Consider the following 15,483-nt stretch of genomic DNA (forward strand, 5'->3'; position numbering starts at 1 on the left):
CGATTAGTATAATATTATATACTATCTATGCATTTGTTTCGAATGTTTCGACATTATGCATGATAAACATTATTTAAGAACAACAGTAATATAATAAATTGTATGATGTCTATACTATTGTCGTTGATCCGATTAACTATACAAACGAGTCTGAAATATTATATTATATTAGCATATTACCTAGGTACACTGTTTTTTTTTTTTTAATATTTACCATTATTTTCGAGAACGGCTTGCTCAATAATAAATAATATTAATTATTGTTGTTTAATCGATATGATTAATCCTCAAAACCATTCCGCCAGCATACAACGGTTATCCTTACTACAGTTTCCTACTCGTGAATTAACTAGTACATTACCCCCCCCCCTCTCTATTTGTACTACAATAATTCGTATCAATAAGGTTTAGCTATTACACGTACCATCGATAAATATAGAATGCAAGCATCCAAAGTATAAAAACTAACGCTACGTAGTACATTACAATATTGCGTGCACTAATTATACTTATAATTCAACAACAAATTGAAGAATATACGTTAAGTATATGCATATAAGTGTATAACCATTATAAATTCATTAAAACAATAATCAAACATTGTTTAGTGTATTATATACTGTATATAACAGCTTATTTTTTCAATACAATCGTTCAAAGTAATATTATAACAACACGAAAACTTCATGAAAATATTCAGAAATAGTAAAATATTATGTCTAAGTGGTATAAACCATCTGGGGTAATATTTTAGTTAATAATAATAAATAGTCAATAAAAATAATATATTTCACTACCAAATCATGATTATAGCGCATAAACCCTATTCATTATTATACATTATTATACTATACCTATAATACTATACAATAATGTATAAAATATTGAAATATAACATTTTTTTTCAATGTAAGTCAATATTGTTTATTATGAAACAACAGTAACTAATATACAAGTTGAAATTAAGTATAAACAAAAACAAGAATTTAATGAGCGAGGTATTATCCGTCTACAATAAAATACGTAGACTACATCTATTAAATATCAGAAATACAAAATTACAACATTATTTTGTATGCCTACAAAAAATACATTTATGAATACACAAAAATAACAAACTTTCACTTTTAACAATAATTAAAATAAAAAAGTAAGGAGTTCAAAACTAATGTATCACTTTCGTTTTGCGTGAGTTAAATTCCGGTAAAAATAATTTGGCACTGTAGTAGAATAACAGTGAATAAGCCTACTCGAGGTTATAAATAATAATAAGCTCGGTCCCGATTTTGATTATACTTACTACATTTAGTTTATGTATTAAACGTCAAAAATGTATTACATGCTTAGTCCTACAAAGTTGACAGTATGAAATAATTTTTTCGGACACAAAAATTGTTTTTCAAAATAGATTACATTATATAGATATATTACATAAGCATTATTATGTTAGAGTTATAATGTAGGATTATGTCATGCCAATAGTGTCCCGGAACCGTATCTTTTAAGTATTATTTTTTTGTTACTACCTGTGATGTATACGATATATAATATGAATGTATACTAAGGAGATGATATTTAAATTAAACTAGAATATAAATGCAGTGGTAAACCATTAGTTTCATTGAGTTGTTGTTAGACTAAAATAGTACCAGAAGATCAAATCTATCCAATAATATTTATAGAACTTATTCTAGACTACCTCTAAAACCATCCTATTGATATTAGTAGGTTGTAGGTACCTATACCGTATGCATAATAATTGAATATGTATAAATAATACAAATTTATCTACCTACGTATTATCAAAAATGTGTAAAATCGTAACTAATATATTATAGTAAAGAATGTACTAAAAAATTGTTACTGAATCACAGCTTATTACACGTTAAGTTACAGACATTTAATGGGTTAGGAGACAAATGTAATAAAGTTAAATCATAAATGCTATAGAGATTAAATAAAAATTTATACTGAGGATAACGTACTGGACTAAATGTTTCTTTTCGATACAGTCAACGGACGTTCCTAATGTACATTCGAGTATATAGTTTGATTTTTTCTAGGCAATTCTTTGAAAAAAAACATAATAAACGAGTAAAAAAAAACATAAAATTAATTTAGTAATAAAAATATACAATATATAATACGTTGTATAAAAATAAACGGTACATTTCCTAGCGGACATTTCACGATTTTAAATAATCGCTCCATAACTTATAATAATACGATTATATGTGGAGATGCATAAGACACTAAATTATAATATATTGGACGCTAAATAATGTTTAGGGGACCATATTGGCTCACTATTGACTCATTAAATGTTTAATGATTGTATATGCGTGACCCGGCATTAGTCTCCGATACATCGCGTTGGGCTTCAGTGTGATATGCTCGCGGGCCGCCTGTGTTCGAGCACCTTCCTGAGCTGTTTTCGGGTGTTGCAGGCCACGGTCAACGAACAAGATGCGGTTGGATGACCGGCGACTGTCGCGGCGGCGCTGCCCGCGGAACTGTTGCAGTTACCATCCGACGAAAAATTTGGTTCGAGCACCTGTTGTTGCAATGGGAGGCTGGGCGCCGGTACAGGAAATGTGGGTTCGAACACTTCCAGCTGCGGACTCACCATGAGCGAAGCGACCGAACTGTCAAGACAGTGATCCCCGTTGTCAGCCAGGCTGAGTATGAGTTCCTCGACGCTGAACTCTTCAGCCACTTGCAGCGGTTCGTCGACGGCGACCTCGTGGTGCGGTTCGCAAACAGCGAAATCCGTATCCGGTTTGGACACCAGGATGTCGTCGAACGGTATGAGTTCGACGGCCGCCGCCCCCGCCGATTCGGCATCCGACTGCTCGACGGCCGTCACTGTCTGCCGGACGGGCTCGTCGACGAACTGCAGTTCCTGCACCGTCTCCGTGGCTATGGACATGGCCGGGGGCTGACTCGAATCGTCTTCCGTCACCGTCTCGTAGCTGGCGCCGTTGATTACCGGCATCATCAACAGGCTGGACATCAACTCGCCGTTGTCCATCACGCACAAGCTGATCGTGCCGTTGGCGTCCTGGCCGACCTTCTGCACGTCAACGTTGCACTCAACCGACAGCTTGACCGGCATGTCGTCGTCCGGCTCGGCCAGGATCATCTTCTGCACAGTGGCCGTGCTCGAATCCGTGCCCACCCCCGTGAAAGTTCGTATTGCAATGCCTGAAAGGTATGCATCCACCTCCACCTCGGCTGTTTCGCATCGCTTTAGTGCTTCGATGTTGGCCTTCGACAGCGGTATGACTAGTTGGCCTGCAATTGTATCGATATAGTATTAGATTTTGACTGGTCAACATAGTGTGTATCAGAGGTTCCCAAACTGTGGGTCGCGACCCAAAAGTGGGCAATACAAAAATATAATCATCTATTACTTTTCGTTGATGTTCAAAGTTCAAATTCAGTTTTATCGTCAATCCTAATCTGTGAGTATGACAATTAAGAGTTTACCAGCGGCCGTGTCAAATACTATATATTATACTTATTATACTTTTTTTTCGTAATTATATAAAATTTAATAAAATAGTTTAATTTTCTGTTGTATGGTAAAAAAAAAAAAAAGGTCATTCATTGATATTGTGGGTCGCCATATTTTCAAAATTTTCAAAATGGGTCGTACAATAAAAGGTTTGGGAACAACCTCTGGTGTGTACTGTTCTAAACAGTGGCAAAACTAAGGTAGTGAGGAGGTGACCCACGTCTCCGAAATTTAAGTTTTTTTCCTTACGAATTCTACGTAATACGCATGGTTAAACAATTTGTATGGTAATTACGGTCTATACAGACATTATATTATTCGTTGTAAGTTATAGCAAAAAGTATGCACTTCACCTAGATTTTACTCATAAATTCCAAACATCTGTTAAGAAAAAATTTTGAAATTAATACCCCAACCCCCGCGAAACCTGGTTGAGCCACTTATACTGAACCAGTCGCAAAGTACGTACTTTGATATTTTAAGAATTCCGAAGTCGTGCTGTTGGTCTCACTATCAAAATGCTGTAGCAAGTCATCGGCAAAATCCGACAGGGTCTCTGACTCATCCCAAATATCGTGACTCCGCTGGTGAGTCTTAAGACTAGCCTTTCCAGGGAACGACTTGTTGCAATTCGGTCGGTCGCACGTGTAAAGTTTGTCGGCTGAATGCGTCCGCTTGTGCGTTTTCAGATGATGGCTGGCCGTAAACGCTCGACCGCAACCTTCTTCTGCGCATCTGAAAATCATGACAATAAACGGAAGCTTAATATAAGCGTGCACATTTGTTCATTTGTTCAAGATTGTTGTTAATAGATTTCTACGTATTTCGTAATATTATGTAAGGTATATAGTAAAAACTTTTACAGGACCAACGTTATAAACCTGTAAGATGAGCATCTGTACTTATTAGTTATTGTGATATTATGACATAGCTAATATTTAATATGTATATTACAATAGGTATTGTTTATTACTTGTATGGTCGTTCTTGGGTGTGCGTTCTATAATGCTTCTTAAGATCACTAAAAGTCGTAAAACACTTGCCGCAGCCTGCTTGTATACAGTCGAAAGTGTCACCAGTGTGCAAGCGTTGATGAGCTCGTAGCCTGTACTACAAACAACCGTAGGTCCATCATATTTCTAAAATATTACTGAAATAACTTGAGTGAGATAATCGAAATCTTTACCTGTAAACGGTGTTAAATGCTTTTTGACATTCCTCCTTGGTGCAGACAAATGGTTTTTGTTTCGTATGCACACGTTCATGGATTTTCAAACTGTATGACGTCAAAAACGGTTTACCGCAGTCAATTATGTTACACTTGAACCGGTATTCACCTAACAATGAATATTCAAATACTTCATTGCAATGTATTAACGTATGTAAATTGGAAATTTAAACCTTAATGATAAACATTGTATTGAAAAAATGATTCTGGTATTTATTGAAATATGATTAAAATTGATTTTTTTTTATTTATTCCTCCAAGATGTAGAGACATTATTTAGCAATATTTTGCGAATTTATTAAAATTAAATAACAACAAAACCATCGGAATATAAATTATAGTTTTGAAAAAAGGTACCGCATAATTGCATAAAACACACAAATTGCCTACTCTTATACTTCTAAAAAAGTATAACTTATTTAAACAAAAGGTCATTGCACCACACTCTAAGACAAGTATAAAAATTATGACTTAACTAGTTACTTTTGTAAACCTAACATTAGTTGGCCAAAAAAATAATGAACGTAAGGCAATGATAACTATTTGACATCTGGAGATTTCGGTACTATAATCTGACATTTAATATAATATATATTAAGTAAATTTAATAAAAAACATTATTTGTTGTATAGAGAATAATTTTACAAAATACGATTTTTAAATACCTATAACGTGAAGCGGCTGCTGAATTTAAAAATAATTTATGTACCATGCACTATATTATAATGCGATAAACCAACTGTGCATAATAACTGTTAAAATATGTATAAGTAGATACATTTTGTTTAGCACTTATTTCTTAATATTTACACACCTTTATGTGTCTTCATGTGAGTGCGGAGATTTCCCACTGTGCTGTATGTTCTTTTGCACCCAGTGAATTCACAGTAATGTCTTTTAGTATCAGACTGGTCAGGTGGAGTGTCATTGCTGAATGAACTTTGAGATAAATCGTCTTGAAACCCTTCTTGTAATGTAATATCATTTTGTGGTTTGACGTCATATTGCACATAACTATTTGTTTGATAGTTGTAATGGATAAAACTGTAAAACAAAAATGTTTGTAACTACTTATATGTAATTGTAAGTTACAGAAGTTAGAACTAACCAGTTATAGTGTATATATATATTATAATAATTTATTTTAGTATAAAGCGCCTAAGCGCCATACATAATATATTAGGTATTATTATTTGTTTTTACCCAACGCCATAGGCGTGTCTACGGGGGAGGCAGGGTGGGCACCGGCCTCCCCAGCGACGTTCTTGACCTCTTGGATTATAATGGTGAAACCACGAATATAATAGAATATATTATAGATTATATTTATAAGTATAGTATATCCGTGGCTGAAGCAGTAATTGATCGATAAGAAATGTTATCAATGTCAATAAAGTTTTCGTCTATAGATGGGTTACGTAATAATCACGGACTATATTATAGTGACTATAATATTATAGTCTATAATCGGTATTTAAATCGTAGTAGTGGTGGTAGCTGCTGCACAGTGCACTGTTATCATTTGGTAAATAATAATACAACTAGCTTGCTCCGTACATAGTTGAATAATATAATACACGTGTCTCGCGTTTTTTCCTTATGTGACAATATTGTTTGAAACACGAAACATATTATTAATAATTTAATTAGTTAGATTATTTAGAATTGTGATTTTAATCTCAAAAAGTTTTTCATTGAGACATTAACCATGAAAAAACGAAAAACCATATCTGATTATTTCAAAAATAATACGCCAAGTACAAGTAAGTAAAAATATTAAGTATTTTTATCTTTATAAACACCTTAAACTAATTCAATACATTTATTTGATATTTTGTATTTTTACACAAAAAATGTAAATACCTAACAACATAACTGCATCAGTTTATTTAATTTAAATAATAGTACACTGTAAAATTATTGAATTTGTAAGTAATTGTCTGTATTAATCAATTAGGTACACAATCAGATACATATACATTGTTGGAGGAATCCGAGGTAGACAATCCTTTACCTTATTCTAGTGTTTCATATACTACAACAGATTCAACTGGTAATTGGTATTATTTACTGTTAATGATTAAAATATAGCTACATATAAATATAAGTTCAAATAAATAAATTTTCATGGTATTTATTTTAAGAAAATTCCAACCCTGGTGAAACTGAACCGTCAAAATCTAACTTCCAGTCATTATTACCATGTAATATGGAAACATCGGAAACAGCATCTACTGGTATGAACAAATTTTCTTTAAATTTTTTTTTTTTGTGTTGAGATATCATTTGTGATTAACTATAACTACCACTTGTGTTTCCCAATTACTTTTTTTTACAAGTGTTCAATATATTGTGTTAGCTGTTTTAGTTAATTTGTATTGTTGTTCTTAATATTATATGTAACTAACTTATTACTTATGTATTGTTTTGTATTTAACCCCTATGTTACTGTCTTATTATTGTATTAATTAGTTAATTATGTTTATGTTAATTAATCTGTTAATTCTAACCATGACCTAAGGACTCAATTGTCAACAAAAAAATTGAAAATGTATGTTAATAAAGTAAGAAGAATAAGTAAGATTGTAAGAACATAACATGTCACATGTGTATATCCTAATGATAGGTAGAAATAATATTATAATAATAATAATTTGTTATTTTGTCTATGTTCTATGTTGGGTTAACTGTTTGTGTTCAATGTTTCAAAATTGTTATTATGTATATTAGGTAAATAAATATTGTAATTTTTTACTTTTGTAGTAACCATTAATCAATAAACTTTATTACTAATTAGTTACATTAGTTATACCTAACTGATAATATTTGTGTTGATCAATGTTGTATATTTATGTTTGTATATAATATACTTCATATTATTTAAATGTTGTTATTTATGTAATAAATTTATTAAGAAAACAAGTTTTAAAATTTTAAACACTAAATGATCAAATCAAGTATAATGTACTAAATTTAAATTGTTTATCTTATGCATGAATTCTAAAAATTTTAGATCCTGATAATCCTGATGATCCTGCTAATTTATTACCGATATCCCAGTTAGAACGTAAAGATAGGGTTGTTCGAGGCCCATTTCAACCCAAACTTAAATTGTATCCACGAACAAAGTTTGGAGACAGATTTCGGTGCTTTAATAAATCTTGGTATGAATTATTCAATTGGCTTGAGTACAGTGTGAAATTAGACAGAGCTTTTTGTTTTCCCTGTCGGATGTTCACTAATTCTTCAGGAATAAATGCTGGCCATACAGAGTCTACGTATTCAAAAGTTGGATTTAATAATTGGAAATTAGCTACAACTAAATTTAAAGCACACCAAACTTCAAACACTCATTTAAATAGTATAACTTCATTAACAAACTTTTTGCATTTAAAGCCAATAGATACAGTTTTAGATGAAGAGAGAGAACATATACACAGTCAAAAAGAACAGCAAAGATTAAAAAATAGACAAATCATGCAACGCTTAATTGATATAACTCTGTGTATAGGTATTGGTGGACGTTCATTCCGAGGAAAAAATGAAAAGGAAACTAGTTACAATAAAGGTCTGTTCAAAGATATTGTTACACTTTTGGCCAAATATGATCCTCTTCTTAAATCTCACTTAGAATTAGGTCCTAAAAACGCGACTTACTGTAGTAATATAATTCAAAATGATCTAATTATATCAATAAGTCAAGTACTAAAAAATCAGTTAAAACATAAAATTGAAAATAAAAAAATATCAATTATTGCTGACGAGACAAGCGATTTAGGACACCACGAACAGCTATCAATAGTTTTAAGGTATTTTGATGATGAGAAAAAATGTCCAGTGGAGCAGTTTGTAGGTATGAAAAGAATAATGTCAACTGATTCGCAGACTATTTTTAATGCAATAAGTGATGTTATTAATGACTTTGGTATAAAATGGGAGTCTGTTTTATCAATGTGCTTTGATGGTGCAGCAACAATGTCGGGAAGTGTAAACGGAGTTCAAGCTAAATTCAAAAAGGAAAATGATAAAGCGTTCTTTGTTCATTGCTATGGACATTGTCTCAATTTGATCTTAGTAGATTCAGTTGGGAGAGAAAATAGAATAACTTTTGATTTTTTTGGTAACATTCAGTTGATCTACTCATTTATTGAAGGCAGTTGCACTAGACACGGTATTCTGGAAACAATTGCAAATTCTTTAAACTTAAAACTTAAGACCTTAAAGTCTGTATCAACAACACGGTGGGCCTGCCGTGCAGAAGCAGTTAGTGCTATTAAAGAAAACTATACAGCATTGTTGGTTGCTATAAAAGAAATTTCGGATAGAACAAAGCAGGCTGATGTAAGAGCAAAAGCATTAGGAATATTAAATCAAATGAAAACCTTTGAATTTATATTTGCAATGCTTATGTTAAATCCTATTTTATCCTTAGTTTTAAAAGTAAGTGTGTATCTGCAATCTTCGAACATAAATTTATTAACTGCTGTTGAACTTGTTACATCACTGAAACATTCTTTAATGTCATTAAGAAGCAATGAAAAAGAATTCCAAGACATTTTTAAAAAAACTGTTCAAATGTGCAACGATAATGATATTTTGATACCCGATTTGAAAAGAAGAAGAGTTTCATCTAAAATTGATGAATCTCATAAAACTCAACATATAATGAAGAATAAAGAAGAAGAAATGAAAATATCAGTGTTTTTTCCAATGTTAGATAGAATGATAAGTGATATAGAAATTAGATTTAATCAAGAGACTATTAATATGATAAAGTGTGTTGCGCGTTTGATAAAACAAGAAGTTACTAATGATGATCTTATAAATTTGTCCAATATATTTGTAGTTGATTTTAATGATTTAGATGCTGAGATTCGATTACTTAAATCAAATTGCTCAATCAGTAAAGACAACATAAATACATGCGATGATTTAATAAAATGGTTGGCTGATTATGGAACTGGAAGAGATATTATATTTCAAAATATATTTAAAATTCTAAAAGAATTTGTGACTATTCCGGTTACAAGCTGTTCCTGTGAAAGAACTTTCTCGAAGTTAAGTTTTATTAAAACAAAACTTAGGAGCACAATGCAGCAAGACCGGTTGGATGCATTATTAACAATAAGTATTGAACAGGAGTCTGCCTACAATATAAATATTGATGATGTCATTGAACATTTTAAAATACTAAAACCAGTTAGTAGGCGAATGGAATTGTAAATTTATTGGATTTTATTAGTTGTAATATTTTAATAAATTACTTGTTTAACCAAACTAATAAATAACTGTTTTATGTGTATTGTTTATTGTGTAGTAACTGTAATAAGATGTATAGAGAAGGTTGATGTACCTACTACCTGTCCTATAGTTGATAAAATATTTATAAAAAAAAACTAAGTAGGTAGCACATTAGTTAATACTTTAATAGGCCTTATTTATTGGTTCATAGTTGTAATAGCATATAAGAAAACCAATTTTAAGATCAAGAAAATCTTTAATTTGGCGGGGTGAAAAAATTCCAGGTGCTATACGTATAATTTTCATACAACAAAAATAAGATACAAATATAGATATATATTATAGATCGCTGTAATATGTAAAAAAATTTAAATTTTATAACTGGCCTCCCCAGCCATGGAGGTCTGGACACGCCTATGCCCAACGCATAAGTATACTGAAATAATCATAGTCATATTTCATATTTCATATTGAACAGTAAATACCTTAACCCTCTGAGGCACACTGTACCTACGCCCTACATTAATTTAACACTATTATTTGAATAAAAGCCACAAAATTATCTGTTCAGTGTACCTAACAACAAACAACTAGACAAGCAAAGTTAACTATGTACTTATATAAGTTATGTATATATCATATTGTACGTACTAGAAAATACAAAATGCACTCTTTAATGATGTGATGTTTTAAAACATGACATTAAAATATTTATGGCATAATAAAATATATGCAGTAAGATGTTTTATTTAATTAACACTGCATACATTGACGAATTTTGAACTATTTCCAAAATTATATTTCTGCTGCAATAATAGTTATAGGTTTAATAGAAAATAAATATGTATATTTAAAAAAATCTTTGAAAAATTAATTTCAAATGGTATTCGGTGTACAGAAAACTACATAAAATAAAATTTATATTTTTGGTCAAAATAAGGCTTGAAAGTTTTATAGGCTTTTCTTAATATTTCAGCTAGATAACTTAAATAATTATAATATTTATGTCAACAAATAATATCATCTAATAGGTATCAATAATGAATGTACCTAGGTAGGTACCTAATTATTTCATAAATAAATTGTTTCAGGCTTTAATTTAAGAAACAAAAATAATAATTTATGAAAATTAGTGGTAACGCTGAGCCTTTAGTAACATATTTTAGAAAAATATAATTAGTATTTATTATTATATGAACCTACTATCATCAATAAGACTCGGAATGTAATGCACTCGGAAATTGTTTTTATGCCCTTAAAGTACGAAACAATGCATATATAAATTGTTTTATTATCGACTAGTTTACGAAGATCAAAGACCCAAGATCCAAAAATATTTTTTATTAAATTTAAAAAAAAGTTTTACCCCAATTCTCATTTTCATTCCCCTTAAGTGAACTTTTAATCTGAAAAGAGAATTCTTCATAATTCTTCTTAATTTTCCATCTCCACTCGTAATCTCAATTTTACTTCGTACAGATCCGTTTGAAAAAATAAAATTAATAATATTCGATTAGGTAAAAACCTTATTAGCACGTTATAAAAATATGTTTTATTATTACTGGTGGGTCACGATTAAAACTGAGTTCATGGCAATATAATATGCCGCGCCGCCGTGCAGTCGATATAGTCACTGTGCGCCGTCTTAATATCTTACTTTAATTAAATACTAATTAAGTAATAAGTTATAATAATTGTAATCAAATTTTGTTTTTAGAACTTATTTTTAATATTGTAAATAAAGGTCGAGATAGGTTTTCCGGGATAAATTTTGAGTTAATTCCAAAAAAATTGAAAACCACTTCTCTAAACAAATTACGGTATAAACAATAAAAACATATGATATACAATTATCAAAACATTTTTAAGAAATAAAAACTTTTATCTGCTTCAAAAATACTTAAAACATTTATGTTTTAAGATGAATATCATTTAGATGACTTTGGAAAACAATGTGAAGTGCACAGAAATCTAATGCAGCACCACAGTGATCAATAATTAATCAACTTAACTATGATATAATATAGTTATTCCCATAAAATATAAAACAATCAAGGTATAAAGAAGAAGTTCTATAGAAATATAATACTATAAATAGACAACAGAATTTATTTTGTGATTTGGGTGAATAAATCAATAGAGAGGAACTTGTAACTATATACCTTTCACATTTGTCATTCACACAAATGAATGATTTAGGTTCTCAAGTTTGATATTCAACACATTTTTGCAAGCTACTAAAAAATTATAATTGACTTTAATCGTGTATGAAATGTATTGTTTTAGCCTAAAGTAATGAATAATTTATAATTTAAAATGAATCATTTCGTTGTTTATGAACACTACTGCAAGTACATTTATAAAGTAATAAACTATAGTAAATATGCGAATGTACACGCCAAAGAAAAAAATTATGCAATAGTCATGTTTTCATCAGTGTATATAAATAAATATAAATTATATTATATGATTTACGTCTAAGATGTAAAACTGCATGGATTTTAAAACTATTAAATTAACGATTATATATAAATGACACAAATCACTACCTGAATAGTTTATTCTTTTGTAAACATTATATTGTCTTAAGTAATGAGTGTATCAAATGTTTTACCTATTAAATGTTTGTATTAAAAATTCTCAAATATCTGAAATTTCTAACTGACTGCATTTTAAACTTGATTTATTTATTCATTTAATATTGAACTTAAATAAAAATGTAGTCGGACAATTTGTGATGCCACGTAGTTGCGTGAAATTATAATAAAATACATTCAGATTCATTCAGTCAACAAAATATGTTGGCTAGGTCACTATTTTTGATGACCTATGACTCACGATAATGCAAGTTGTCATATTCTGTCTTAAACTGCAGTATTATAAAAACTAGTTGAGTCAAATCAACTAATTTTATTTTTACAAAATATAAAATCGTAAGTTCAAAAAATATAACTTAATATGTCGATAAAAAAAAATTACAATATTACAATTATACCAAAAGTCTCAATCGTAAAAGTAGCAAAATGTCTTGTTTGTATCACAAATATTAGGCTAAAATAATAAGCCCCAAGCGTGACATACGAATTTTATCTCCAAAATTTTCAATGTATGATAGACCTATAAAATCACTCATACTTGTATGTATAAATAACCTATACTCTATAGTAATAATTATATTAATGAAACTTTACTTTCAAAGATTGTATGTACCTATGAAATGGGCATCAAAGTTAAAGTTGTAGTTTAAAAAAAATTGTAAATAGATAGGTAGATGCCAAATTTTTCTATACCATCAGTGTGAGTATTATTTTTCTTAACGCCTCAAGTTATGTATTATTTAAATAGTCAAAATTATTTTAATCAATATTGCATTAATTATTAATGTATTAACACCTACGTATTTAAATTTGCCATTTCCCCCTATACTATAATGACTCATCAAGCCACAACATATTACTATTCTAATAGTATTGAAGTATAATCTTTTAACGTTTGTGTGAAACTTATTCAAGTTTTTTTGCGAATTTTCACATGCTCAGCAATAAAGGAGTTTGTGAGTAATAAGTATACTATACTTGTTTCTGTTTTTAATTTCTTATACTCGTATAGGTATCCGATTCATATTATCAGTTAACTAAAACACTTATCCCAGTGAAATATCTAGAACTATATAATAACAGATAACATGCACGATGATGAACAGATTTTCATCGTTGTGATGTGAACAAAACTAATATCCTTCATAAAAACGTAATATAAACTTCTGTAGCATATTGTCCTGCAGTCAAAATATTTACAATCACGTGGTTTTTTAATTTTTATCGGGTTAAAAAATGTGTGTACCTGCCTATCTGTACGAAGGATATTGTACACGTTTGTTTTATTGAAATGAGTATTTAAATATGTCGCGGTTTTATTTAGTATTTATGGGTGGAGGCGTGCAGTGGAAAAGGAATATAGAAACACACTATTATAATATTGTAGCAATGTAGCATCAAGTATACACATACATATATACACTCATGTGTTCGAGTGACCAGCCTGCGCGGCAGTTACCATACGGCGTGGGACGATCCGAAAGTCGTGAATTTAATATTATATCGGCTACGTCAGAATACACAGCAAAAACTTCGTGACTGGCGACGACTTGTCCCCGGCGGTCTTCGCGCAGGACGCAAACTTAATAATAATATAATATTACAACGAGGTATATCGTCGTCGTCGTCGTCGTCGTCGTCGTCATGGTATTCGTGAAATCGTACCACTGTACCTATATATAACAAGTAGTTATAGGTGCGTACAGCACCTGTCTATGTGACTGTGTATGATGCCAATAATCTGTTTTCTTTCGAATCTCCGAAGCCTAAAATCGTCCACCACGAGCGTCGAGCATAATATTATAAAAATATTATCGTAATACGGTTCGGCGGGCACTTTTAAAATGGCCAACTACGAGAACAGTAGATAAGCCGTAAGCCATACACCTAATACGCCTAACCAACAGTCGAGGAACTCGTCGAACCATCAGCTCTGCGAGACCCACCGCAAGTAACCGGTTGGTCACTCGGTCCTCGGTCGGGTTGGACTCTCAACCCAAATACCTGAAACTCTTCATACTTATGAGTTATGACATTTCATACAACCGCACTCACCTGTACTCGGTGTTGCAGAAGAACGCGGCGCCGCTGCGGTCCTCGCAGTCTTCTTCCTCCGCCGTCCTCGGCTGCTGCGGCGGCGGCGGCGGCGGAACTACGGGACTCGGCGGCTGTTGCTGTTGCTGCTGCTGTTGCTGCTGTTGCTGCTGCTGCTGCTGTTCCGGGCCGTTGTTGTAAACGAGCGCGACAACTTGTTCCATCACGACCACAACGCATAATAACCGACGGAACCCGCGATCGCCGTATTTCCGTCACGCGCGGTGATGATATTATTATTATTATTATTATTATTAGTACGTCGAAGAGGCGCGATCGTTTCGCTAATCACGCTCGGCGACGGCGACTAGAGCTGCTACAGTGGAATAATGCACGAGAGCGAAACGCGTCTCGGAAACGTGACACCGCCGCAACGGCTCGGCCACGGCGGTGGCGACGGCGTCGGGCAGTCATCCGCCTGCAGCCGGTCGTGGTGGGAAAAAGACGTGGGCGCGGACGCGGAGGAGGCGAAAATACGTAAATGACGTGGCGGCGACCTTGGGCCGCGCGACGGTGGCCGACTGTACAACGGCGGTGGCCGCTGCAGATGGCAGATGGTCAGCGTGCGCCAAAATAATAAAATCAAAGCCGACAACGACAAACCCTTTTCGCGCGCCGCGCACGACGACAACGACCGCGATGGGGCCGCCCGTGCGACCGCGTTCGTGTCGGCGGCGGCGGCCCGCGGCCGCGGTCTTCGATCTCCGCACGGCGTCGCGCGCGCGCCGAGCTCTACATTTTCAATTATATTATAGAGTATTATTATATTATATATTTATATGTTTAAAAATAATACTCGTCGTGCG

The 15,483-nt window shown here is 32.4% G+C and overlaps 2 protein-coding genes across 3 annotated transcripts; one reads left to right on the forward strand and one right to left on the reverse strand.

Annotated features, from left to right (window-relative positions):
- Positions 1 to 768: 768 nt before the first annotated feature.
- Positions 769 to 15,227, reverse strand: LOC111030690 (zinc finger protein ZXDC-like). The gene is made up of 6 exons (XM_022310331.1): positions 14,639 to 15,227; positions 5,560 to 5,789; positions 4,704 to 4,854; positions 4,491 to 4,622; positions 3,987 to 4,252; positions 769 to 3,294 (listed from the first exon to the last, which is right to left on the reverse strand). Exons 1-6 carry the CDS (start codon positions 14,839 to 14,841, stop codon positions 2,381 to 2,383), a joined length of 1,896 nt encoding a protein of 631 aa, XP_022166023.1. The 5' UTR covers positions 14,842 to 15,227; the 3' UTR covers positions 769 to 2,380.
- On the forward strand, positions 6,005 to 10,771 carry LOC111030689 (zinc finger MYM-type protein 1-like). 2 transcript variants are annotated; one of them, XM_022310330.1, is made up of 3 exons: positions 6,005 to 6,508; positions 6,703 to 6,805; positions 6,890 to 10,771. In XM_022310330.1, the coding sequence occupies exon 3, from the start codon at positions 7,977 to 7,979 to the stop codon at positions 9,966 to 9,968; it is 1,992 nt and encodes a 663-aa protein (XP_022166022.1). In that variant the 5' UTR covers positions 6,005 to 6,508; positions 6,703 to 6,805; positions 6,890 to 7,976; the 3' UTR covers positions 9,969 to 10,771. The 2 variants fall into 2 exon arrangements, with proteins under 2 accessions (XP_022166022.1, XP_022166021.1); XM_022310329.1 differs by having other exon boundaries at positions 6,015 to 6,508; positions 6,703 to 6,798.
- Positions 15,228 to 15,483: the final 256 nt, after the last annotated feature.

Source organism: Myzus persicae, unplaced genomic scaffold, assembly GCF_001856785.1.
Source record: "Myzus persicae strain clone G006 unplaced genomic scaffold, MPER_G0061.0, whole genome shotgun sequence".
Classification (NCBI taxonomy): Eukaryota; Metazoa; Arthropoda; class Insecta; order Hemiptera; family Aphididae; genus Myzus; species Myzus persicae.

What these genes read in the sequence shown, in the direction of transcription:
- LOC111030689 (XM_022310330.1), top strand. Translation starts at nt 7,977, where the DNA reads ATGTTCACTAATTCTTCAGGAATAAATGCTGGCCATACAGAGTCTACG.
- LOC111030690 (XM_022310331.1), bottom strand. Translation starts at nt 14,841, where the DNA reads ATGGAACAAGTTGTCGCGCTCGTTTACAACAACGGCCCGGAACAGCAG. An exon ending in TTCTGCAACACCGAGTACAG is followed by an intron (nt 5,790 to 14,638) that starts GTGAGTGCGGTT and finishes TTTGTTTTACAG; the next exon opens with TTTTATCCATTACAACTATC. An exon ending in GCATTTAACACCGTTTACAG is followed by an intron (nt 4,623 to 4,703) that starts GTAAAGATTTCG and finishes TTTGTAGTACAG; the next exon opens with GCTACGAGCTCATCAACGCT.